We start from the raw sequence: 27,703 nt of genomic DNA on the forward strand, positions 1-27,703 counted from the left end.
TTCTAAGTGACCCCAAACTTTTGAACGGTAGTGTATGTCTTTGGATACGGCAGCTAGTCTGTCCTTTCTCCTTTGCGTTATGATAATAATGCCCACTGTTTGTAGGAAGGGAAGGAAACCCAGTTAGAAAACTGTAAAAGGAAACTACTAACTCTAAACTGAACAAATCAAAAAGAATGAAGAAGTTCGGATCCCAAAGTCTAGCATAGTATGTCCTCCTTACACAAGGATGGGGCCCTTCAGTTTAAGTGGTGTTAAGAGCTAAGCCACGTAGTTTGTTGATTAATACAAATCGCCTGGATGTTGGTAGTCTAGTCCTCCGCAGGTAGGCAGGCCGGGCTGGCTCTAGTGTCCCAATACAGGTCACCTACGTGGGCCATTCCCCCCTACCCTACTCCAAGGCTTCGGACCTACTCCTGGCCTCCTCAGCTGCATTTGCAAGACTTGACGATCATGTTGGATAGCTGCTCCACTTTAGGGGTACGTCCAGAGTAGTAGAGAATGGTGAGAGGTTCCAGGTCTTGGGGAACGCAGCAGGGAGAGGCTGAGGCCTCTGGGTTCAGAGTGTTATACAAGCTCAGCAGCTATGGAGGAACAGGAAAGAGATGAGGGTATAAAATATACTTTTTTGGTCCACCAGCCATTCAGATTTTTTTTTTAACCAGACAATATATTTTTGGACATTTAAAATGTTCAACAAAACACACACACACAAAAAAAAAAACGATTAACATGCTTTCTAATGTTTTTAAAATAAATGTATTACTAGTAAGAAGTAAATGTGGTCTATTGAATAATTACATTTTTTGTGACCTGAGTCTAACCAAAATATCACAGACGAGACAAATGTTCATCTGCCCCTTTAAGAGCGGGAGGTTACGGTGGTAGCACGACTCCAGTCATGTTTGTACCTGTGAGATAGAGTCTGACTAGTAGAAACGCTGTCTTCTCTTCTCTAGCAGTTGTGACTTAAACATCGAAAAACAACCTTGCTTGTCAACAAAATAATGTAAATAGCTAAGAAAAACAAGGACAACGTCTCACTTCAGTAGACTTTAGTTTCAAGTAAATTAAACACATTTTTATGCCTGAGCGCAGCTCTTCAGGTGTGCTCAGCCCCCAGCCAGGCAGTGTTGCAGCGCGAGGTGGGATAGGCTATATAGGATTTGTAGTTTCGATTTTATGTGATTAATTTACCAGCTATGAAACAAAATGGCGGAAATACTTTTAAAACAGTTACTGCAGCATTTTTTACTGTAAATGTGATCATATTTCACAATTTTTATTCAAACACAAGTGAAACGCTCGCACAGTGGAGCCCTGACTTCCCACCAACAAGGCTGGTGAAACAGACATCTTACCCGCCAAAATCTACCCGCAGGTGACAGGTGTTAATTTTAGGCTGTGAAAGAGACATTTTGGTGTTTCTGATGTGGAAGCTGAAATGTGGATTAATGTTGATTAATGTGCAACTGTCCCGGTCTACTAAATTGCGTAAATAAATCAATCCTGGAAGATCTGAATTTTATTCTGGTTGAGTCCTGTGTATGATGTCTCACTGTACCTTAGCTACCTTACATGGGCTATTGAGCAGCTACCTAGCTAGCCTGTGTTGTTTTGTCATTGTAGCCTTAGCGCAAATAATCACAATTGCCCTCACCTGTGTCTGCGGTGTCAGATTACCCTCACGTGTGTGTGTCTGTGGTGTCAGATTACCCTCACCTGTGTGGTGTTAGATTACCCTCAGCTGTGTGTGTGTGGTGTCAGATTACCCTCACCTGTGTGTGGTGTCAGATTGCCCTCACCTGTGTGTGTGTGGTGTCAGATTGCCCTCACCTGTGTGTGTGTGGTGTCAGATTGCCCTCACCTGTGTGTCTGTGTGTGTGGTGTCAGAATGCCCTCACCTGTGTGTGTGTGGTGTCAGATTACCCTCACCTGTGTGTGTGTGGTGTCAGATTGCCCTCACCTGTGTGTGTGTGGTGTCAGATTACCCTCACCTGTGTGTGCGTGGTGTCAGATTGCCCTCACCTGTGTGTGTGTGGTGTCAGATTACCCTCACCTGTGTGTGTGTGTGGTGTCAGATTACCCTCACCTGTGTGTGTGTGTGTCTGTAAGTGTGGTGTCAGAATGCCCTCACCTGTGTGTGGTGTCAGATTGCCCTCACCTGTGTGTGTGTGGTGTCAGATTACCCTCACCTGTGTGTGTGTCTGTCTGTGTGGTGTCAGATTACCCTCCCCTGTGTGTGTGTCTGTGTGTGTGGTGTCAGAATGCCCTCACCTGTGTGTGTGTGGTGTCAGATTACCCTCACCTGTGTGTGTGTTTGTCTGTGTGGTGTCAGAATACCCTCACCTGTGTGTGTGTGGTGTCAGATTACCCTCACCTGTGCGTGTGTGGTGTCAGATTACCCTCACCTGTGCGTGTGTGGTGTCAGATTACCCTCACCTGTGCGTGTGTGGTGTCAGATTATCCTCACCTGTGTGTGTGTGGTGTCAGATTACCCTCACCTGTGTGTGTGTGGTGTCAGATTACCCTCACCTGTGTGTGTGTGGTGTCAGATTACCCTCACCTGTGTGTGTGTGTGGTGTTAGATTACCCTCACCTGTGTGTGTGTGGTGTCAGATTACCCTCACCTGTGCGTGTGTGGTGTCAGATTACCCTCACCTGTGTGTGTGTGGTGTCAGATTACCCTCACCTGTGCGTGTGTGGTGTCAGATTACCCTCACCTGTGCGTGTGTGGTGTCAGATTACCCTCACCTGTGCGGTGTGGTGTCAGATTATCCTCACCTGTGTGTGTGTGGTGTCAGATTACCCTCACCTGTGTGTGTGTGGTGTCAGATTACCCTCACCTGTGTGTGTGTGGTGTCAGATTACCCTCACCTGTGTGTGTGTGTGGTGTTAGATTACCCTCACCTGTGTGTGTGTGGTGTCAGATTACCCTCACCTGTGCGTGTGTGGTGTCAGATTACCCTCACCTGTGTGTGTGTGGTGTCAGATTACCCTCACCTGTGCGTGCGTGGTATCAGATTACCCTCACCTGTGTGTGTGGTGTCAGATTACCCTCACCTGTGTGTGTGTGGTGTCAGATTACCCTCACCTGTGCGTGTGTGGTGTCAGATTACCCTCACCTGTGCGTGTGTGGTGTCAGATTACCCTCACCTGTGCGTGTGTGGTGTCAGATTATCCTCACCTGTGTGTGTGTGGTGTCAGATTACCCTCACCTGTGTGTGTGTGGTGTCAGATTACCCTCACCTGTGTGTGTGTGGTGTCAGATTACCCTCACCTGTGTGTGTGTGTGGTGTTAGATTACCCTCACCTGTGTGTGTGTGGTGTCAGATTACCCTCACCTGTGCGTGTGTGGTGTCAGATTACCCTCACCTGTGTGTGTGTGGTGTCAGATTACCCTCACCTGTGCGTGCGTGGTATCAGATTACCCTCACCTGTGTGTGTGGTGTCAGATTACCCTCACCTGTGTGTGTGTGGTGTCAGATTACCCTCACCTGTGTGTGTGTGTGGTGTCAGATTACCCTCACCTGTGTGTGTGTGTGTCTGTAAGTGTGGTGTCAGAATGCCCTCACCTGTGTGTGGTGTCAGATTGCCCTCACCTGTGTGTGTGTGGTGTCAGATTACCCTCACCTGTGTGTGTGTCTGTCTGTGTGGTGTCAGATTACCCTCCCCTGTGTGTGTGTCTGTGTGTGTGGTGTCAGAATGCCCTCACCTGTGTGTGTGTGGTGTCAGATTACCCTCACCTGTGTGTGTGTCTGTCTGTGTGGTGTCAGAATACCCTCACCTGTGCGTGTGTGGTGTCAGATTACCCTCACCTGTGCGTGTGTGGTGTCAGATTACCCTCACCTGTGCGTGTGTGGTGTCAGATTATCCTCACCTGTGTGTGTGTGGTGTCAGATTACCCTCACCTGTGTGTGTGTGGTGTCAGATTACCCTCACCTGTGTGTGTGTCTGTCTGTGTGGTGTCAGAATACCCTCACCTGTGTGTGTGTGGTGTCAGATTACCCTCACCTGTGCGTGTGTGGTGTCAGATTACCCTCACCTGTGCGTGTGTGGTGTCAGATTACCCTCACCTGTGCGTGTGTGGTGTCAGATTATCCTCACCTGTGTGTGTGTGGTGTCAGATTACCCTCACCTGTGCGTGTGTGGTGTCAGATTACCCTCACCTGTGCGTGCGTGGTATCGGAGCTCCTCAGGTAGGGGCAGGGTCCAGAGCAGTAGTTAGCAAAGTATCCTTTAGGCTCGTGGATCCACTTCCAGTCCAGGTCTCGACGGAAGTCGATGTAGAGACGACGGACACAGCAGTTCTCCTCAACGGTGCTGGTGGGAGGGAGGGGGGGGGGGCACAACAAACTATGGTGAATCACTCATACCTTCTCACTCATACAACAATGAGCTAGGTAGTCAGCTTTGATAACTGTTCAGTTACAACTCAACGGTTTTCTTGTTAACAACACAGAACTTTAGAGTCAGTTGAAGTTGCAAGGAAGTTTTTAAAAGTTTCTCGTCTTGATCAACCAACACATGAACAGCTTTATATTGCACATATGGGAAGGTTAGTTGGCTCATTGATCCTTCATCTGCTATTGTTGTTTATATTACAGCAGATGTATCAGAAACCACTTCTAAGGCGCCTTTCAGGACATGACAACCGACAGGTGGAAACACAAGTGCTAACAGTTTCAGTAAGGGTCCTTACGAGAAACAGTAGTTGGTGTCCAGGGCCCTTTTGCGTCTGCGTGGCTGTGAGTCGAGGCGGTGAGGAGGGATCATCATGAGGATGAGGTGAGGCAGGTATTGCTCCTTCTGTTCCTTCTTCTTCTTCTTCTTCAGACGACCCAGGTCCCAACGACCCACCTCCTCATACTCCCCTTCCATACCTGTAGCAGCGAGAGGTCAGACATTATATATCAGCCAATACATGTTACATAGGTCAGACTTTTTCTATGTTTCTCCCCTGCAGCAGAGAGAGGGGTCAAAGGTCAGTCATTACAATACAACTTTATTAATCCCAGAGGTGCGATTTGTTCAGGGTTGACAGGATGCTTTCAAATTAGGACAATCATAAACAGTATAACAAATACAAGATCAACACTTAAGGCATCAATCAGCACTTAATCGACACTTAATCATAAACAGTATAAGAAATACAAGATCAACACTTAAGGCATCAATTAAAATGTGCATGGTGCAATTTAAGAAACTAAAAGTTTACGGAAGCCACAGTTGTTAATTAATGTCAGGGCTGAACTATCTCTAGAATAGTTCCTAGGTCTTCCTTTATGGTCCTGTTAACCAGGTGGATGGCCTCGGGCTCAAACGAGGCACTGCTCCTATTGGTGGAGCACTTCAGACAGAGTAGGCTGCATCCCAAGGGGGAGCAGTTTGAACTGCGGGTTGAGGACAACGGGTGCTGTCCCCCAAGACGTCATACGACTTCCTCCTCAGTTACTGAGCTAGTCCTATTGTGACTTTGTGTCTTATAAAGCCTTTTTTTTTTTAAGTTTAGTGGTTTTTTTTGGGGGGGGGGAATGTCAGTTCAAAGTTCAGTTTGTCAAAAGGAACACAGATGCAGCTCAAGAAGCTATCAGTATGTAGAGGACAGAGCGAGACTTGCAGTTCATTGCCAGTTATTGGGTGGTAACAATAAAAAGGAGACCACACGAAGAAGATAATGTTATGCCTACTGACCTTTGAACTTGACCTCCAGCACTTCGTTCACATTATCGATGATGTCACCGTTGGGGTTGAAGGTGTGGCATGGGCAGTGTACGCTGATCTCCAGACCCAGGTTGGTCTCTGACAGGAGAGAGGCATCATGTCAATCAATTAGTGCTGAGCGATTAACCTAAATATTATTATTTTTTAAACGAATTGACCGAAGTCGGTTCAATTATTTGAATTCCATTTAGTTCTTTTTTTCTTCTTCTGTGAGCTCAATGTGTAGTTTCTGTAGAAATTAATCAGATCCAGCCTGAACTGTGTGATGTAGTCGGTAGTTGTAGTTTCTGTAGAAATTAATCAGATCCAGCCTGAACTGTGTGATGTAGTCGGTAGTTGTAGTTTCTGTAGAAATTAATCAGATCCAGCCTGAACTGTGTGATGTAGTCGGTAGTTGTAGTTTCTGTAGAAATTAATCAGATCCAGCCTGAACTGTGTGATGTAGTCGGTAGTTGTAGTTTCTGTAGAAATTAATCAGATCCAGCCTGAACTGTGTGATGTAGTAGGGAGTTGTAGTTTCTGTAGAAATTAATCAGATCCAGCCTGAACTGTGTGATGTAGTCGGTAGTTGTAGTTTCTGTAGAAATTAATCAGATCCAGCCTGAACTGTGTGATGTAGTAGGGAGTTGTAGTTTCTGTAGAGATAAATCAGATCCAGCCTGAACTGTGTGATGTAGTAGGGAGTTGTAGTTTCTCTAGAGATAAATCAGATCCAGCCTGAACTGTGTGATGTAGTAGGGAGTTGTAGTTTCTGTAGAGATAAATCAGATCCAGCCTGAACTGTGTGATGTAGTAGGGAGTTGTAGTTTCTCTAGAGATAAATCAGATCCAGCCTGAACTGTGCGATGTAGTAGGGAGTTGTAGTTTCTGTAGAGATAAATCAGATCCAGCCTGAACTGTGTGATGTAGTAGGGAGTTGTAGTTTCCAACAGGCCAATATTCTATACTGAACAAAAATATAAACGCAACAGGTAAAGTGTTGGTCCCACGTTTCATGAGCTGAAATAAAAGATCCCAGAAATGTTCCAAACGCACAAAAGCTTAATTCTCTAAAATGTTGTGCACACATTAGTTAACATCCCTGTTAGTGAGCATTTCTCTTTTGCCAAGATAATCCATCCACCTGACAGTTGTGGCATATCAAGAAGCTGATTAAACAGCATGATCATTACACTGGTGCATGTTGTGCTGAGGACAATAAAAGGCCACTCCAAAATGTGCAGTTTTGTCACACAACACAATGCCACAGACGTCTCAAGTTTTGAGGGAGCGTGCAATTGACATGCAGACTGTAGGAATGTTCACTAGAGCTGTTGCCAGATAATTTAATGTCAATTTCTCTACCATAAGCCGCCACCAATGTTGTTTTAGAGAATTTGGCAGTACATTTAAACCGGCCTCACAACAGCAGACCACGTGTAACCACACCAACCCAGGACCTCTACATCCAGCTTCTTCACCTGCGGGATCGTCTGAGACCAGCCACCCAGACATCTGATAAAACCGAGGAGTATTTCTGTCACATTGAAGGAGAACCATTGTAATAAAGCCCCTTTGTGGGTAAAAACGGATTCTGATTAGCTGGACCTGGCTTCCAAGTGGGTGGGCCTATGCCCTCCCAGGCCCACCCTTGGCTGCCCAGTCATGTGAAAATCCATAGATTAGAGCCAAATTAATCTATTTCAATTGACTGATTTGCTTATATTAACTGTGACTCAGTAAAATGAGTTGAAATTGTTACATGTTGCGTTTATATTTTTTGTTCAGTATACATTGTTTAGTACAGAAAATGTGGTAATTAACTACAATGACCAGAATCCATTGCATGGGCGCTTAAACTTGACATGGAGACAGAGAAGATGGAGAGGGATAGAAAGCAGTTGGGTTACGAGCCTGAATATACATGAAGTGATTGACAGGTGGCATTCAGCAGCCATTACAAGTACGCCTCATTTACTTTGAACTACTAAAATAGTGATTTTGTCAGACAGCAGCTCTATGGAGATGAGATGATGACTTGTGAACTAAATAATAAAGTCATTAAATAAAACTAATGTAATATACACAACAGCTGACATTTTATATTAAATTAATGTGAATAAGTGATGGTTAATGAGTGATCAGCAGTAACGGACAGTCACTAGCATCATGGGCCTTTTATTGATTGTTTTATTCTGTGTTACACCATTCAACCCACACAATGCATTTCATGTATTATAATTTTTTTGTATTTTTTTTCGCTGAAACCCAAACTGACCTCAGAAATGCACTAAATTGCTCAACACTACAATCAATGAATGAATTAATCAATCAACCAATCAATCGTGGCATCCTCACCTCTGTACATCAACCACTCCCGTACCGTCTCTGTCACGTCGAAGAAGACCCATTCTGGCGGTCCCTTGGTCAGCACGTTCTTGGCTCCAATGTAGCGCTGCTTAGCTATGTGCTCGTCTGGCCTCAGGATCTGAAAACCAAGGGTAGGTGAGTTACTGCATATGAACGATACAGAGTCACTACACTGATGCTGTTGGAACTAGTGGAGACATAAGCTAAACTTGTGAGAAGAAGCATAAAGAAACTCCACAACAAGGACATCATTTCTGCCATTACTGCCATGGCACTGCATGTCATATTCTAGAGCAGAGGCTTTAGAGAGAGATGCTTGTAGAATGTTTTGGGTACATTCAGTTTAATAATAAAAAAAAGTGAATCGGCATCCAAAAACAGACTCAATTAAAACACTCAAACAGTGGAGGCTCATCAGAGGAGGAAGGGGAGGACCATCCTCCTCTGTGAATTTCATAAAAATAGAAAAACATTAAAGTTATCCTTTTTAGATAAAACTATAATAAATATATTCACGTCACCAAATAATTGATTAAAACACACTATTTTGCAAAGGTCTACAGTGGCCTCAACAGCACTCTGTAGGGTAGCACCATGGTGTAGCCGGAGGACAGCTAGCTTCCATCCTCCTCTGGGTACATTGACTTCAATACAAAACCTAGGAGGCTCATGGTTCTCACCCCCCCCTTCCATAGACTTACACAGTAATTATGACAACTTCCGGAGGACGTCCTCCAACCTATCAGAGCTCTGGCAGCATGAACTGACATTTTTTCCGCCCAATCACAGGATCAGAGAATTAATCTAGTACTGAAAGCATAAACTACAGCTAGCTAGCACTGCAGTGTATAAAGAGAGAGAAAGACAATAGTTGAACAGTTTAACAAATTAATTTCTTCCAAAATGAGTGAGAAGCAAGAGAGAGAGACAGATTTCATTTTTTTCACTTTCACTTAGTTAGCTTGCAAACGCAGCTAGTTTAGCCTACTCAAACAGAGGGAGCTATGTTAGCTAGCTGGCTATGACTTGCCAACACAACACTGGAACTATTCCAAGTCAAGGTAAGCTTTTGGTTTTACTAATGTGTTGTCACCGGGGCCTGCCGGTGTAACTGCTAAACTGCTTACTGACTGTACACTGTAACGTTACTGCATGATTGTAGCTGGTTTACTAACGCATTAGTTCTATTAGCTATATTGACTATGATGTTACTTTAGCTAATATGGTGACAACGATGTAGGCTGTGTGCAGTGGTTTGGTTTGGAAAGGTTTTTAAGCCTTACACTTACAGCTGATGTGTTGTACATTGAAGTCCACAAGCGAAGGAAAGAGGTGAGAGGAGGAGAGCGCATAGATGTGAGAAGGAATACAACGTGGCTGCTGTGAAAGTGAACTGTGTTTATGTGTGATCAGGGGTGTATTCATTCCGCCGATTCTGTTAAAAAGTTTCTTAAACGGAAGCAAACTGAACAAAACAAGGATAAAACATTCCTGAATTTGTCCAATTTAAACTCTCGTTTGCAACTGTTGGACTAATGATGCAGCTAGATGCAAGCAAGAGTGTAGAGAGTCTGCCCCGAGCCAGACCCTGTACACATTCTCCAGGACACACTAGTGTTACCCTGCCCCGAGCCAGACCCTGTACACATTCTCCAGGACACACTAGTGTTACCCTGCCCCGAGCCAGACCCTGTACACATTCTCCAGGACACACTAGCGTTACCCTGCCCCTAGCCAGACCCTGTACACATTCTCCAGGACACACTAGTGTTACCCTGCCCCGAGCCAGACCCTGTACACATTCTCCAGGCCTGGCGAGCTGGAGATAGGGTCTGGCAGCTGCCCACCACCAAACCACAAGCTGGATATCATTGTCTCTCTCCCCTTCCTCATTTGAAACTGAAGTTTGAAAAATGGGGATGTGGAATACTAGTCAACTTGTTTTTGTTGTCAATGTCAGTATGGTAAACCTATCTATGCTAAACTAAACTTTCTGGCCATATGAACATGTAAAAAGTCCACTACCGATCATGCTCTTTAGCAAACAAAACAAAAGCTATTGAATTGTAGATATTTTTTTATAAATAATGTCTGGGTGGTGACGCTGCTGTGCGTGAAGGATCTTGGAGCACTGTGTTACCTCTACCTGTCTCCTCCCTCACATCTCGGAGCACTGTGTTACTTCTACCTGTCTCCTCCCTCACATCTCGGAGCACTGTGTTACCTCTACCTGGCTCCTCCCTCACATCTTGGAGCACTGTAGGGAATAGGGTGCCATAGGGCTCTGGTCTAAAGTAGTGCACTATATATGGAATAGGCCATAGGGCTCTGGTCTAAAGTAGTGCACTATATAGGGAATAGGGTGCCATAGAGCTCTGGTCTAAAGTAGTGCACTATATAGGGAATAGGGTGCCATAGGGCTCTGGTCTAAAGTAGTGCACTATATAGGGAATAGGGTGCCATAGAGCCCTGGTCTAAAGTAGTACACTATATAGGGAATAGGGTGCCATAGAGCTCTGGTCTAAAGTAGTGCACTATATAGGGAATAGGGTGCCATAGGGCGCTGGTCTAAAGTAGTGCACTATATAGGGAATAGGGTGCCATAGAGCTCTGGTCCAAAGTAGTGCACTATATAGGGAATAGGGTGTCATTTGGAACACACATTCCATGTTGATGCCTGATGACATGGATGTTTCTTTGCAGGCCTTTATGTTCCCCGCCTCTAAATGAAACTAGGAGGAAAGACTTATCATTGTCAAATAAAATTTTATTGGTCACATACACATGGTTAGCAGATGTTAATGCGAGTGTAGCGAAATGCTTGTGCTTCTAGTTATGACAGAGCAGTATATTGAACAAGTAATCTAACAAATTCACAACAACTACCTTATACACACAAGTGTAAAGGAATGAATAAGAATATGTACATATAAATATATGGATGAGCGATAGCCGAACGGCATAGGCAAGATGCAGTAGATGGTATAGCATACAGTATATACATATGAGATGAGTAATGTAGGATATTTAAACATTATTAAAGTGACATTATTTAAAGTGATTAGTGATACCTTTATTAAGTCAGTTTATTTAAGTGGCCAGAGATTTGAGTCTGTATGTTGGCAGCAGCCACTCTATGTTAGTGATGGCTGTTTAACAGTCTGATGGCCTTGAGATAGAAGCCGTTTTTCAGTCTCTCGGTCCCAGCTTTGATGCACCTGTACTGACCTTTCCTTCTGGATGATAGCGGGGTGAACAGGCTCGGAAGCGACCATCTCTGCCGGCGCCATCTTGTTGGCGCCGGCAGAGATGGTCGCCTTGCTTCAGGTCCTTAGAAAACTATGCAGTTATTTCTTGGGGGTCAGGTGGAGTTAAAGATCTCTGAAGGACATGGAGAGACGGAGGGTACCTTTACATACCTGGTACAGCTCGACCCTCTGTTCGTTCCTATTGGCAGCAGAGTTTGGAACCCTGAGAGCACGGAACTCAGCTCGGAACAGGTTGGTGGAGTTCCTCTCCATGGCCGACACATTGAAACGGAACACTTTGGAGGTGATGCCTTTAGGACAGTAGTGAAGGTCATCTGTAGGACAGAGAGAAAAGACCTTTAGGACAGAAGTGAAGGTCATCTGTAGGACAGAGAGAAGAGACCTTTAGGACAGTAGGGAAGGTCATCTGTAGGACAGAGAGAAGAGACCTTTAGGACAGTAGTGAAGGTCATCTGTAGGACAGAGAGAAGAGACCTTTAGGACAGTAGAGAAGGTCATCTGTAGGACAGAGAGAAGAGACCTTTAGGACAGTAGTGAAGGTCATCTGTAGGACAGAGAGAAGAGACCTTTAGGACAGTAGAGAAGGTCATCTGTAGGACAGAGAGAAGAGACCTTTAGGACAGTAGTGAAGGTCATCTGTAGGACAGAGAGAAGAGACCTTTAGGACAGTAGTGAAGGTCATCTGTAGGACAGAGAGAAGAGACCTTTAGGACAGTAGTGAAGGTCATCTGTAGGACAGAGAGAAGAGACCTTTAGGACAGTAGGGAAGGTCATCTGTAGGGCAGAGAGAAGAGACCACAGTCAGTAACAATGAACCAGATTATGTTCCTACAAATCTTAACCAATAGACTGGTTGGAGGTGATGACATTGGGAGACAGTAGGGCAGGCTGTTGGAGACAGAGAGGAGACAGTAGGGCAGGCTGTTGGAGACAGAGAGGAGACAGTAGGGCAGGTTGTTGGAGACAGAGGAGACAGTAGGGCAGGTTGTTGGAGACAGAGAGGAGACAGACAGTAGGGCAGGTTGTTGGAGACAGAGAGGAGACAGTAGGGCAGGCTGTTGGAGACAGAGAGGAGACAGACAGTAGGGCAGGTTGTTGGAGACAGACAGTAGGGCAGGTTGTTGGAGTCAGAGAGGAGACAGTAGGGCAGGTTTTTGGAGTCAGAGAGGAGACAGACAGTAGGGCAGGCTGTTGGAGACAGAGAGGAGACAGACAGTAGGGCAGGCTGTTGGAGACAGAGAGGAGACAGTAGGGCAGGCTGTTGGAGACAGAGAGGAGACAGACAGTAGGGCAGGCTGTTGGAGACAGAGGAGACAGTAGGGCAGGCTGTTGGAGACAGAGAGGAGACAGACAGTAGGGCAGGCTGTTGGAGACAGAGAGGAGACAGTAGGGCAGGTTGTTGGAGACAGAGAGGAGACAGTAGGGCAGGTTGTTGGAGACAGAGAAGAGACAGTAGAGCAGGCTGTTGGAGACAGAGAGGAGACAGACAGTAGGGCAGGCTGTTGGAGACAGAGAGGAGACAGACAGTAGGGCAGGCTGTTGGAGACAGAGGAGACAGTAGGGCAGGCTGTTGGAGACAGAGAGGAGACAGACAGTAGGGCAGGCTGTTGGAGACAGAGGAGACAGTAGGGCAGGTTGTTGGAGACAGAGAGGAGACAGACAGTAGGGCAGGTTGTTGGAGACAGAGAGGAGACAGACAGTAGGGCAGGCTGTTGGAGACAGAGGAGACAGTAGGGCAGGTTGTTGGAGACAGAGAGGAGACAGACAGTAGGGCAGGTTGTTGGAGACAGAGAGGAGACAGACAGTAGGGCAGGTTGTTGGAGACAGAGAGGAGACAGTAGGGCAGGCTGTTGGAGTCAGAGAGGAGACAGTGGGGCAGGTTTTTGGAGACAGAGGAGACAGTAGGGCAGGTTGTTGGAGACAGAGAGGAGACAGTAGGGCAGGTTGTTGGAGACAGAGAGGAGACAGACAGTAGGGCAGGCTGTTGGAGACAGAGAGGAGACAGTAGGGCAGGCTGTTGGAGACAGACAGTGGGGCAGGCTGTTGGAGACAGAGAGGAGACAGTAGGGCAGGCTGTTGGAGACAGAGAGGAGACATACAGTAGGGCAGGTTGTTGGAGACAGAGAGGAGACAGTAGGGCAGGCTGTTGGAGACAGAGAGGAGACAGTGGGCAGGTTGTTGGAGACAGAGAGGAGACAGACAGTAGGGCAGGTTGTTGGAGACAGAGAGGAGACAGTAGGGCAGGCTGTTGGAGACAGAGAGGAGACAGACAGTAGGGCAGGCTGTTGGAGACAGAGAGGAGACAGACAGTAGGGCAGGCTGTTGGAGACTGAGAGGAGACAGTAGGGCAGGCTGTTGGAGACAGAGAGGAGACAGTAGGGCAGGCTGTTGGAGACAGAGAGGAGACAGACAGTAGGGCAGGCTGTTGGAGACAGAGGAGACAGTAGGGCAGGTTGTTGGAGACAGAGAGGAGGGCAGTTTATTTGTAAGAAACAGGCATAGGAGGACAGAGCTCAGTAAATGCTTGCACACTGATGTTAATACTCTTAGCACAGTCGGGCAGGTCTTCTGTAAGAGAGACGGGAGACAGAAGAAAGAGATCAGACATGATTACTTTGGAGGCGATATCCTCCGGGCAGTAGGGAAGGTCACCTATAACAGCCAGAGGAAGAAGAAGAAGAAGGAAGCAGTACTACAATGTGACGTCGTCTATACATATCGGTGAATGCCTGTTGTTATCCAAACATTGATGAAGGCTGTCACCCAAATGAATCCGTTTGCTCTGACCTGTGCTGCTTGAAAAAAAAAAAAACGTAAATATTATTTCACTGTAGGATTTCCCTTTTTCCCCAGTATATGCCTTATGAACCCAGCACACAAATACTTTGTTATTACAGCATATTTAGTTGAACACGCCAATTCCTCTTTCTACAGACAGAAGAGACCCAGCTCAGTAACATTCAAACCAACATGCAGATGACTGTAAGTTACCACAAAGCTAAACCAGTGGAATACCGGGCTGGTTTTTAACCACAGAAGTTATCATTGCAAACTTCACAGCAGTGAGGGTGCTGCTGGCTCAAACGTCGTCACAACACATTTAACCGCCCTGTTTTGACAACATAACCAATGGGTTGAGCCGCTCAAAAAAGATACTTCTTGAGGGGCCCCGTCCGCGACATTTCAAGGTAGCTGTGGAGTGAGCTTACGGGCACGTTCTTACCTCCGTTACATAAAAAAAATGTCTGCTTTGTACAGAATGAATGTCAATGCGAATCTAATACCTTCTCAGACAAGCAATTGACGCCCTTATAAAAAACAACATGTCAGAAATCTTCCTACCCATTGACCAAAATTGGTTGAAAGACATCTTTTCAAACCACAAAAATGTATTTTCAAAGTCTTTTCAAACCACAAATATGTATTTTCAAAGTCTTTTCAACATCTTGTGCGCATAGGTACACGTCGAACCACCACTGATAAGCCAAGAGTTGACTCGGTAGATACTTCCCCTGCATAGTTCAGTAGACACCACATTTCCTCCTTAACGTAGTTCACCTCTATAGACCAGTAGATACCACATTTCCTCCTTAACGTATTTCACCTCTATAGACCAGTAGATACCACATTTCCTCCTTAATTAACGTAGTTCACCTCTATAGACCCACGTCTATAGACCAGTAGATACCACATTTCCTCCTTAACGAAGTTCACCTCTATAGACCAGTAGATACCACATTTCCTCCTTAACGTAGTTCACCTCTATAGACCAGTAGATACCACATTTCCTCCTTAACGCCGTTCACCTCTATAGACCAGTAGATACCACATTTCCTCCTTAACGTAGTTCACCTCTATAGACCAGTAGATACCACATTTCCTCCTTAACGTAGTTCACCTCTATAGACCAGTAGATACCACATTTCCTCCTTAACATAGTTCACCTCTATAGACCAGTAGATACCACATTTCCTCCTTAACGTAGTTCACCTCTATAGACCAGTAGATACCACATTTCCTCCTTAACGTAGTTCACCTCTATAGACCAGTAGATACCACATTTCCTCCTTAACGCCGTTCACCTCTATAGACCAGTAGATACCACATTTCCTCCTTAACGTAGTTCACCTCTATAGACCCACCTCTATAGACCAGTAGATACCACATTTCCTCCTTAACATAGTTCAGCTCTATAGACCAGTAGATACCACATTTCCTCCTTAACGTAGTTCACCTCTATAGACCAGTAGATACCACATTTCCTCCTTAACATAGTTCACCTCTATAGACCAGTAGATACCACATTTCCTCCTTAACGTAGTTCACCTCTATAGACCCACCTCTATAGACCAGTAGATACCACATTTCCTCCTTAACGTAGTTCACGTCTATAGACCAGTAGATACCACATTTCCTCCTTAAAATAGTTCACCTCTATAGACCAGTAGATACCACATTTCCTCCTTAACGTAGTTCACCTCTATAGACCAGTAGATACCACATTTCCTCCTTAACATAGTTCACCTCTATAGACCAGTAGATACCACATTTCCTCCTTAACGTAGTTCACCTCTATAGACCAGTAGATACCACATTTCATCCTTAACGTAGTTCACCTCGTTAGACCAGTAGATACCACATTTCCTCCTTAACGTATTTCACCTCTATAGACCAGTAGATACCACATTTCCTCCTTAACGCCGTTCACCTCTATAGACCAGTAGATACCACATTTCCTCCTCAACGTAGTTCACCTCTGTAGACCAGTAGATACCACATTTCCTCCTTAACGTAGTTCATTCACCTCTATAGACCTGTAGATACCACATTTCCTCCTTAACGTAGTTCACCTCTATACACCAGTAGATACCACATTTCCTCCTTAACGTAGTTCACCTCTATAGACTAGTAGATACCACATTTCCTCCTTAACGTAGTTCACCTCTATAGACCAGTAGATACCACATTTCCTCCTTAACGTAGTTCACCTCAATAGACCAGTAGATACCACATTTCCTCCTTAACGTAGTTCACCTCTATAGACGAGTAGATACCACATTTCCTCCTTAACGTAGTTCACCTCTATAGACCAGTAGATACCACATTTCCTCCTTAACGTAGTTCACCTCTATAGACCAGTAGATACCACATTTCCTCCTTAACATAGTTCACGTCTATAGACCAGTAGATACCACATTTCCTCCTTAACATAGTTCACCTCTAAAGACGAGTGGATACCACATTTCCTCCTTAACGTAGTTCACCTCTATAGACCAGTAGATACCACATTTCCTCCTTAACGTAGTTCACCTCTATAGACCAGTAGATACCACATTTCCTCCTTAACGCCGTTCACCTCTATAGACCAGTAGATACCACATTTCCTCCTTAACGTAGTTCACCTCTATAGACCAGTAGATACCACATTTCCTCCTTAACGTAGTTCACCTCTATAGACCAGTAGATACCACATTTCCTCCTTAACGTAGTTCATTCACCTCTATAGACCAGTAGATACAACATTTCCTCCTTAACGTAGTTCACCTCTATAGACCAGTAGATACCACATTTCCTCCTTAACATAGTTCACCTCTATAGACGAGTAGATACCACATTTCCTCCTTAACGTAGTTCACCTCTATAGACCAGTAGATACCACATTTCCTCCTTAACATAGTTCACGTCTATAGACCAGTAGATACCACATTTCCTCCTTAACATAGTTCCCCTCTATAGACCAGTAGATACCACATTTCCTCCTTAACGCCGTTCACCTCTATAGACCAGTAGATACCACATTTCCTCCTTAACGTAGTTCACCTCTATAGACCAGTAGATACCACATATCCTCCTTAACATAGTTCACCTCTATTGACCAGTAGATACCACATTTCCTCCTTAACATAGTTCACCTCTATAGACCAGTAGATACCACATTTCCTCCTTAACGTAGTTCACCTCTATAGACCAGTAGATACCACATTTCCTCCTTAACATAGTTCACCTCTATAGACCAGTAGATACCACATTTCCTCCTTAACGTAGTTCACCTCTATAGACCAGTAGATACCACATTTCCTCCTTAACGCCGTTCACCTCTATAGACCAGTAGATACCACATTTCCTCCTTAACGTAGTTCACCTCTATAGACCAGTAGATACCACATTTCCTCCTTAACGTAGTTCACCTCTATAGACCAGTAGATACCACATTTCCTCCTTAACATAGTTCACCTCTATAGACCAGTAGATACCACATTTCCTCCTTAACGTAGTTCATTCACCTCTATAGACCAGTAGATACCACATTTCCTCCTTAACGTAGTTCATTCACCTCTATAGACCAGTAGACACCACATTTCCTCCTTAACGTAGTTCACCTCTATAGACCAGTAGATACCACATTTCCTCCTTAACGTAGTTCACCTCTATAGACCAGTAGATACCACATTTCCTCCTTAACGTAGTTCACCTCTATAGACCAGTAGATACCACATTTCCTCCTTAACGTAGTTCACCTCTATAGACCAGTAGATACCACATTTCCTCCTTAACATAGTTCACCTCTATAGACCAGTAGATACCACATTTCCTCCTTAACGTAGTTCACCTCTATAGACCAGTAGATACCACATTTCCTCCTTAACATAGTTCACCTCTATAGACGAGTAGATACCACATTTCCTCCTTAACGTAGTTCACCTCTATAGACCAGTAGATACCACATTTCCTCCTTAACGTAGTTCACCTCTAAAGACCAGTAGATACCACATTTCCTCCTTAATGCCGTTCACCTCTATAGACCAGTAGATACCACATTTCCTCCTTAACGTAGTTCACCTCTATAGACCAGTAGATACCACATTTCCTCCTTAACATAGTTCACGTCTATAGACCAGTAGATACCACATTTCCTCCTTAACATAGTTCACGTCTATAGACCAGTAGATACCACATTTCCTCCTTAACGTAGTTCACCTCTATAGACCAGTAGATACCACATTTCCTCCTTAACATAGTTCACGTCTATAGACCAGTAGATACCACATTTCCTCCTTAACATAGTTCACCTCTATAGACCAGTAGATACCACATTTCCTCCTTAACGCCGTTCACCTCTATAGACCAGTAGATACCACATTTCCTCCTTAACGTAGTTCACCTCTATAGACCAGTAGATACCACATTTCCTCCTTAACATAGTTCACCTCTATAGACCAGTAGATACCACATTTCCTCCTGAACATAGTTCACCTCTATAGACCAGTAGATACCACATTTCCTCCTTAACGTAGTTCACCTCTATAGACCAGTAGATACCACATTTCCTCCTTAACGCCGTTCACCTCTATAGACCAGTAGATACCACATTTCCTCCTTAACGTAGTTCACCTCTATAGACCAGTAGAGACCACATTTCCTCCTTAACGCCGTTCACCTCTATAGACCAGTAGATACCACATTTCCTCCTTAACGTAGTTCACCTCTATAGACCAGTAGATACCACATTTCCTCCTTAACGTAGTTCACCTCTATAGACCAGTAGATACCACATTTCCTCCTTAACATAGTTCACCTCTATAGACCAGTAGATACCACATTTCCTCCTTAACGTAGTTCATTCACCTCTATAGACCAGTAGATACCACATTTCCTCCTTAACGTAGTTCACCTCTATAGACCAGTAGACACCACATTTCCTCCTTAACGTAGTTCATTCACCTCTATAGACCAGTAGACACCACATTTCCTCCTTAACGTAGTTCACCTCTATAGACCAGTAGATACCACATTTCCTCCTTAACGTAGTTCACCTCTATAGACCAGTAGATACCACATTTCCTCCTTAACATAGTTCACCTCTATAGACCAGTAGATACCACATTTCCTCCTTAACGTAGTTCATTCACCTCTATAGACCAGTAGATACCACATTTCCTCCTTAACGTAGTTCACCTCTATAGACCAGTAGACACCACATTTCCTCCTTAACGTAGTTCATTCACCTCTATAGACCAGTAGACACCACATTTCCTCCTTAACGTAGTTCACCTCTATAGACCAGTAGATACCACATTTCCTCCTTAACGTAGTTCACCTCTATAGACCAGTAGATACCACATTTCCTCCTTAACGTAGTTCACCTCGTAGTTCAACCCCTACCCTGTCCATCCCTACCCTGTTACCCTACCCTCTTTCCCCTACCCTGTCCAACCCTACCCTGTCTACCCTACCCTGTCCATCCCTACCCTGTCCAGCCCTACCCTATCCACCCTACCCTGTCCAACCCTACCCTGTCCAACCCTACCCTGTCCAACCCTACCCTGTCCATCTCTACCCTGTCTTCCCTACCCTGTCACCCCTACCCTGTCCATCCCTACCCTGTCCATCCCTACCCTGTCTCCCCTACCCTGTTCATCCCTACCCTGTCTCCCCTACCCTGTTCCCCTACCCTGTCTCCCCTACCCTATCCAACCCTACCCTGTCCATCCCTACCCTGTCCATCCCTACCCTGTCCATCCCTACCCTGTCACCCCTACCCTGTCTCCCCTACCCTGTCCAGCCCTACCCTGTTACCCTACCCTCTCTCCCCTACCCTGTCCAACCCTACCCTGTCCATCCCTACCCTGTCCATCCCTACCCTGTCCCCCTACCCTGTCTTCCCGTACCCTGTCTCCCCTACCCTGTCCAACCCTACCCTGTCCCCCTACCCTGTCCATCCCTACCCTGTCCATCCCTACCCTGTCCCCCCTACCCTGTCCATCCCTACCCTGTCACCCCTACCCTGTCCCCCTACCCTGTCCATCCCTACCCTGTCCATCCCTACCCTCTCTCCCCTACCCTGTCCATCCCTACCCTGTCCCCCCTACCCTGTCCATCCCTACCCTGTCCCCCTACCCTGTCCCCCCTACCCTGTCCCCCCTACCCTGTCCATCCCTACCCTGTCCCCCTACCCTGTCCCCCCTACCCTGTCCCCCCTACCCTGTCGATCCCTACCCTGTCTACCCTACCCTGTCCATCCCTACCCTGTCCATCCCTACCCTGTTCCCCTACCCTGTCCATCCCTACCCTGTCCATCCCTACCCTGTCTCCCTACCCTGTCTCCCCTACCCTGTCCATCCCTTTCTTTCCCTTTAACTTTGTTTCATTTGCACCTGTCAGGGATTTGAGGAGGTGCAGACGCTAGCCTTAGATCTGCCAAATGTCAACAGTGTGCCTAAAGCCTTTCAGCAGAGCTGTCAGGAGCTAACGTGTTTACCCACACCACGCTAAAGAGGTAGGAAAGGAAAGGAGTGATGTCACTGGCTCCTAGTCAACAGCAGATCCACCGAAAGCAAAACTTCTTCAGAAAGAGAGAGACAGAGAGAGAGAGAGAGAGAGAAAGACAGAAAGAGAAAGAGAGACAGAGACAGAAAAGACAGAAACAGACAAAAGACAGAAAGAGAAACAGAGACAGAGAGAAAGAGAGAGAGGGAGAGACAGAGAGAGAGACAAAGACCTATGCTCCGTCCCAAATGGCAAACTATTCCCTACCTTTGATGAGAGTCTAGTCGTGCACTGTTTTGGGTTCTTTTTGCTGTATCTGTCCACCAGCTAGGTCTTGACCGCAGTACTTTCTTGGAAATACGCCTCTCTGCAAACACAGGAAGCCAGTCCTCTCAGTCTCTCACCTCCCTCTAAAACACTTATTCTGGTGTGACTCACAGTTACTCTGGTCTGAGGAAGTAGGAGGGGTCTGGTCTGAAGTAGGAGGTGTCTGGTCTGAAGTAGGAGGTGTCTGGTCTGAAGTAGGAGGTGTCTGGTCTGAAGTAGGAGGGGTCTGGTCTGAAGTAGGAGGGGTCTGGTCTGAAGTAGTAGGGGTCTGGTCTGAAGTAGGAGGGGTCTGGTCTGAGGAAGTAGGAGGGGTCTGGTCTGAAGTAGGAGGTGTCTGGTCTGAAGTAGGAGGTGTCTGGTCTGAAGTAGGAGAGGTCTGGTCTGAAGTAGGAGGTGTCTGGTCTGAAGTAGGAGGGGTCTGGTCTGAAGTAGGAGAGGTCTGGTCTGAAGTAGGAGGGGTCTGGTCTGAAGTAGGAGGGGTCTGGTCTGAAGTAGAAGGTGTCTGGTCTGAAGTAGGAGGGGTCTGGTCTGAAGTAGGAGAGGTCTGGTCTGAAGTAGGAGGTGTCTGGTCTGAAGTAGGAGGGGTCTGGTCTGAAGTAGGAGGGGTCTGGTCTGAAGTAGGAGGGGTCTGGTCTGAAGTAGGAGGGGTCTGGTCTGAAGTAGGAGGGGTCTGGTCTGAGGAAGTAGGAGGTGTCTGGTCTGAAGTAGGAGGGGTCTGGTCTGAAGTAGGAGGGGTCTGGTCTGAAGTAGGAGGGGTCTGGTCTGAAGTAGGAGGGGTCTGGTCTGAAGTAGGAGAGGTCTGGTCTGAAGTAGGAGGGGTCTGGTCTGAAGTAGGAGGGGTCTGGTCTGAAGTAGGAGGGGTCTGGTCTGAAGTAGGAGGGGTCTGAAGTAGAAAAGGCTGTGAACAGATCTAGTAAGGTGGAAAGCACCTTGACCAAAGGATATAACTTCAAAGATTTTCTTTATATGAGGAAGTTTGTGCACCTGGTGAAGTCCATCTGGCAAAGGGAGGTTCATCATAACACTAATATAACGTCATCATGATATGTGCTCTCTTTATTTCCACAATAAGGGGTACCATATTGGCCAATGGCACTACAGTGGCAAGAAAAAGTATGTAAACCCTTTGGAATTACCTGGATTTCTGCATACATTTTACATAACATTTGATCTGATCAAAGTCACAACAATAGACAAACAGTGTGCTTAAACTAATAACACACAAATTATTGTATTTTTCTTGTCTATATTGAATACATCATTTAAACATTCAAAGTGTAGGTTGGAAAAAGTATGTGAACACCCTAGGCTAATGACTTCTCCAAAAGCTAATTGGAGTCAGGAGTCAGCTAACCTGGAGTCCAATCAATGAGACGAGATTGGAGATGTTGGTTAGAGCTGCCCTGCCCTATAAAAAAACACTCACAAAATTTGAGTTTGCTATTCACAAGAATTATTGCCTGATGTGAACCATGCCTCAAACAAAACAGATCTCAGAAGATTTACAATTAAGAATTGTTGCCTTGCATAAAGTTGGAAAGGGTTACAAAAGTATCTCTAAAAGTCAGTCCACGGTAAGACAAATTGTCAATAAATGGAGAAATTTCAGCACTGTTGCTACTCTCCCTAGGAGTGGCCGTCCTGCAAAGATGACTGCAAGAGCACAGCGCAGAATGCTCAATGAGGGTAAGAAGAATCTTAGAGTGTCAGCTAAAGACTTACAGAAATCTCTGAAAGATGCTAACATTATTGTTGACGAATCTACAATACGTAAAACACTAAACAAGAATGGTGTTCATGGGAGGACACCACAGAAGAAGCCACTGCTGTCCAAAAAAAATTGCTGTACGTCTGAAGTTCGCAAAAGAGCACCTGGATGTTCCACAGCGCTACTGGCAAAATATTCTGTGGACAGATGAAACTACAGTTGAGTTGTTTGGAAGGAACACACAACACTATGTGGAGAAAAAAAAGGCACAGGACACCAACATAAAAACCTCATCCCAACTGTAAGGTATGGTGGATGGAGCATCATGGTTTGGGGCTGCTTTGCTGCCGCAGGGCCTGGACAGCTTGCTATCATCGACGGAAAAATGAATTCCCAAGTTTATTAAGACATTTTGCCGGAGAATGTAAGGCCATCTGTTCGCCAACTGAAGCTCAACAGAAGTTAGGTGATGCAACCGGACAACAACCCAAAAGACAGAAGTAAATCAACAACAGAATGGTTTGAACAGAAGAAAATATGCCTTCTGGAGTGGCCCAGTCAGAGTACTGACCTCACCCCGATTGAGATGCTGTGGGATGACCTCAAGAGAGCGGTTCACACCAGACATACCAAGAATATTGTGGAACTGAAACAGTTTTTGTAAAGAGGAATGGTCCAAAGTTCCTCCTGACCGTTGTGCAGGTCTGATCCGCAACTACAGAAAACGTTTGGTTGAGGTTATTGCTGCCAAAGGAGGGTCAACCAGTTATTAAATCCAAGGGTTCACATACTTTTTCCACCCTGCACTATGAATGTTTACACGGTGCGTTCAATAAAGACATGAAAAAATATAATTGTTTGTGTTATTAATTTAAGTAGACTGTGTTTGTCTATTGTTGTGACCTAGATGAAGATCAGATAAAGGTTTATGACCAATTTATCCAGGTAATTCTAAAGCCATCACATACTTTTTCTTCCCACTGTATAACAATGTTGAACCGGTTTGCACTATTGTCTTGAGTAATTCAACCACTAGAAATTCTCAGGTGTAAAGACTAACTCCTACAGCAGGGTCAAGACAGCCTTCCTGGCATTGGAAGACATTTCAAAAACGTAGCTCTTTTCCTCTCTGAGGTAAGTGGAATTCTAAAAGTCTGTAGCCAGCTGAGGGAAAGGGCAATGTGTACAACAGGGAAAATATAAAAAAACCCATCCTCCATGTTTTGCTGCTGGCTCCGTCCAGAAAGCAGCATATGCTGAAGTCATTTGTCCCATTGGGGTGAATACTGTGTATGCATGATGATGCTATTGACAACTGACGAGTGTACCAGCTCTTTTAAGCTCTCTTCCCTGTGGCTCAGTTGGTAGAGCATGGTGTTTGCAACACCAGGGTTGTGGGTTCGATTCCCACGGGGGGCCAGCACAGAAAAAAATGTATGATATGTATGAAATTGTATGAAATGTATGCATTCACTACTGTAAGTCGCTCTGGATAAGAGCGTCTGCTAAATGACTAAAATGTAAATGTCTTATGCACTTTACACTGTTCTTAACTTTCATTTATAGTTATGTTGTGTTGTATCTCATGTGTACGCAGCTCTCTTGGCCAGAGCTCACCTGTAAAAAAGAAATGCAAATCTCAAAATGTGACCTCTGATTAAATAAAGAACCACAACAACTATGAGATTATGTGAATCTTTTGCATTTAAGGCGGGTTTGACCCATTGTCTTTTCATACAGAGCATGAGATTAATGAAAGTAAATCATAATGAATATTCTGTCAAATCTAAACTTTACCTATACTGTTACAGATGACTATTGTCACCTTTTCTATACACTATAGGGGATAATAGTTTATTAGGATGAGCCAAGTGGCTAAAGAGGAAGATTATAAATCAATATTGATTGAGATCATTAAGATAATTTGACCTTTGACCCCCAGGGAAAACTGTAACGCTATAGGGCGTTGTAAACAAGAGGAATGGTGTATCCTAAATGGGAGTAGGGTGAAGTTTCCCCCTAGACACTGATCTTGGGTCAGTTTGCATTCCCCCCCACTAATTGTTAAAGTTAGGAGTTTCCCCCCCCACTAATTGTTAAAGTTAGGAGTCCCCCCCCCCCACTAATTGTTAAAGTTAGGACTCCCCCCCCCCCACTAATTGTTAAAGTTAGGACTCCCCCCCCCCCACTAATTGTTAAAGTTAGGAGTCCCCTTCCCCCACTAATTGTTAAAGTTAGGAGTCCCCCCCCCCCCACTAATTGTTAAAGTTAGGAGTCCCCCCCCCCCACTAATTGTTAAAGTTAGGACTCCCCCCCCCCACTAATTGTTAAAGTTAGGACTCCCCCCCCCCACTAATTGTTAAAGTTAGGAGTCCCCTTCCCCCACTAATTGTTAAAGTTAGGAGTCGCCCCCCCCCACTAATTGTTAAAGTTAGGTCTCCCCCCCCCCCCCCACTAATTGTTAAAGTTAGGAGTCCCCCCCCCCCCCACTAATTGTTAAAGTTAGGATTGAGGGATGGGAAACTGATCCTCGATTTGTCCCTAGAGGAAACTTCACCCTGGAGCCTCCTCAATATGCATCACTCTTTATGTTTGTTTACGTTGTGTTTTTAACTGGGCTTCAGGATGTAGTAGGTGCTAAAGGTAGCAATCTGTCCATGCTGTGTTACTTTTTGTCAGGAGCACTTTCTATGTCCCAACACAGAGCTATGGGGGAGGCATTTTACTACAACACTTGTTGATTTCAAAGGAACCATGATGCAATGGGCTTTGCGTCGACCCACAAGGCCTACCTTCCAATTCTTCCACACTTAAAAACACTAACCCTCCCTCTCTTTCTACCCCCCCCCCCCCCCACCTCTCTTCTCAGAAATTGTGACTCAGACCTCACAGACAGTGTGTGGTGGGGAGTGGATCTCTATAAAGGTGATATGTAGGTGAGATAGGGAAAAGGGAGATAGTGGATCTCTATAAAGGTGATATGTAGGTGAGATAGGGAAAAGGGAGACAGTGGATCTCTATAAAGGTGATATGTAGGTGAGATAGGGAAAAGGGAGATAGTGGATCTCTATAAAGGTGATATGTAGGTGAGATAGGGAGAAGGGAGATAGTGTGTGTGTGTGGTGGATCTCTGGCTAAGGAGTGGAGGAGATCCTTCCATCTGCTAACTGTTTCTTTCTCCATGATTACTTTCCCTGTCATTTCCCTCAGCTAAGTTTTCTCCATGTTAACTTTTCCTATCTCCCCTCAGCAAGGCTTCCCCTTCCCTTCCCCAGCCCTGTTCCAATCAGCTTGGGCAGATGTCCCTCTCATTTGGGCCTGGCTGAAACAAAAACGGACACATCTGGTGAGAGGGACTGGGCCCATGGTGAAAAAGAGGGAGGGTAGAGGAGGAACGACTTTACACAAAAACACTAGTCTTCTGGATTGAAATAGGTTGGGGAAAGAGCTGAGGCAACGTCCAGGTTAATCCACAACATAGTTTCTACTAGTCCCACATCTCACCGATGTCCGAGAACTGAACAGAAGTTAGCACATCTAAGACAATCTTAAACAGATTCAGTTTCTGAGACATTCCATCTGTGTACTCACAGGGTTTCCCAAACTCAGTCCTCGTGACCTCAAGGGGTGCACGTTTTGTTTTTTTTGCCCTTGCACTACACAACTGATTCAAATAATTAACTATTCATCAAGCTTTGATCATTTCTAATCAGCTGTGTAGTGTTATGGCAAATAACCAAAACGAGCAGCCATTGGGGTCCAGAAGGACCGAGTCTACTGTATCCTATCCACACACTCCATATATGCAATATACAGAGTCGATCCTATCCATTGTCAACTATCAACTATGTAAAGCCTATGTAGGACCCATCATTGTCATGACAAATAGATAAACCACTAATTTTATGATCTTCACTTGGGGTAACGGGGACAGCCCTCCCTCTTGTGATCACGCAGAAGTTTTCAAAATTACCATTTGGCACGCTCTCTATTCATTGATCTCGTGCGTAATGGAGCACCCAACTACCATCAAAGAGAGTTTTACCAAAAATAACAATAGAAAATAGCTTATCAACCAAAAGAGCATTAAGATGAATATAACATAACACGACTTAGCCTACTATTTTCTGGCGGTCCCTGGACCATGTTGAATTTGTATATCTCTTTGGCATAATATTCGGTCTCCGTGTTGTCTTGGCCGCAACTTTGCTGCCGGTCTCTCCCCAACTCCTCAAGCAGCTCCCGGGTGGTGTTATACAACGACTGGATCTGGTAGGAGACCTGACTGGGTCCCAGGGAGTGTGGCGGGCTGGTCAGCCGGAGCTTACTCAGTATCTGTCCCCGAATCGCCTCGAACCTCTTCCGCTTCACATGATCGATGTCCACCGCGGCGCAGGTTGACAGAGACAGACTGGTGGTCGTGTAGTTTAGGAGAAGGACCAACAGAAGAGCTTTACCGAGATACATGTTTCTGTTGCTCAGTGATGCACTTGGTTTGTGAAGCACTTAGGTAAACAAATTTAGTCTAATAACGGATTCACACCGGTGACTTTTTCCCAAGGTTCCTACGCGTAAAAGTATGTTTAAACTTTCAAATCAACTTCATAGCAGTTTACAAACTATTTTCTCACACTTTCATTTGACTTCTTCATACACGTATGTCCTCTCCCGAGGAAATCCATTTTCGCTGGTTTGTGATCCATAGAAATCCAGGTGTGTATTCGGCCATCAGACATCTATCGCCCAGCCGTTCCAAATGAATAAATTCCCAAGCGCGGCCCAAACTAAACTCTACTCAGCGCAATAACGGTCTCAATCATCATTCTAGTAACTGAACGCATACCGCCTATTGACTTTTCTTTCTCATTCTCCTATTTAACCCTTTTCGTTCACTTAAGGTCGCCCGACAACTTTGCATCCTTCTTTTTTATTTTGTTGTATTTTTATTTGTCATGAACAACTTCGTGCCACTGACCCGCTCGCACCTTCTCCTAACAGTGCCCGGCGAACGTCACGTTGCAGAGCTGTGCGTCTTCAGCACGGGCTCGCGTTTGGTTTT

General features: G+C 45.3%; 1 protein-coding gene across 1 annotated transcript; it reads right to left on the reverse strand.

The window, feature by feature from the left end:
- Positions 1-27,111, reverse strand: LOC115151907 (transforming growth factor beta-3 proprotein). Its single transcript, XM_029696284.1, has 7 exons — positions 26,766-27,111; positions 11,493-11,656; positions 8,062-8,191; positions 5,695-5,802; positions 4,703-4,883; positions 4,170-4,323; positions 1-584 (listed from the first exon to the last, which is right to left on the reverse strand). Exons 1-7 carry the CDS (start codon positions 27,109-27,111, stop codon positions 426-428), a joined length of 1,242 nt encoding a protein of 413 aa, XP_029552144.1. The 3' UTR covers positions 1-425.
- Positions 27,112-27,703: the final 592 nt, after the last annotated feature.

Source organism: Salmo trutta, chromosome 1 (genome assembly GCF_901001165.1).
Source record: "Salmo trutta chromosome 1, fSalTru1.1, whole genome shotgun sequence".
Lineage (NCBI taxonomy): Eukaryota > Metazoa > Chordata > Actinopteri > Salmoniformes > Salmonidae > Salmo > Salmo trutta.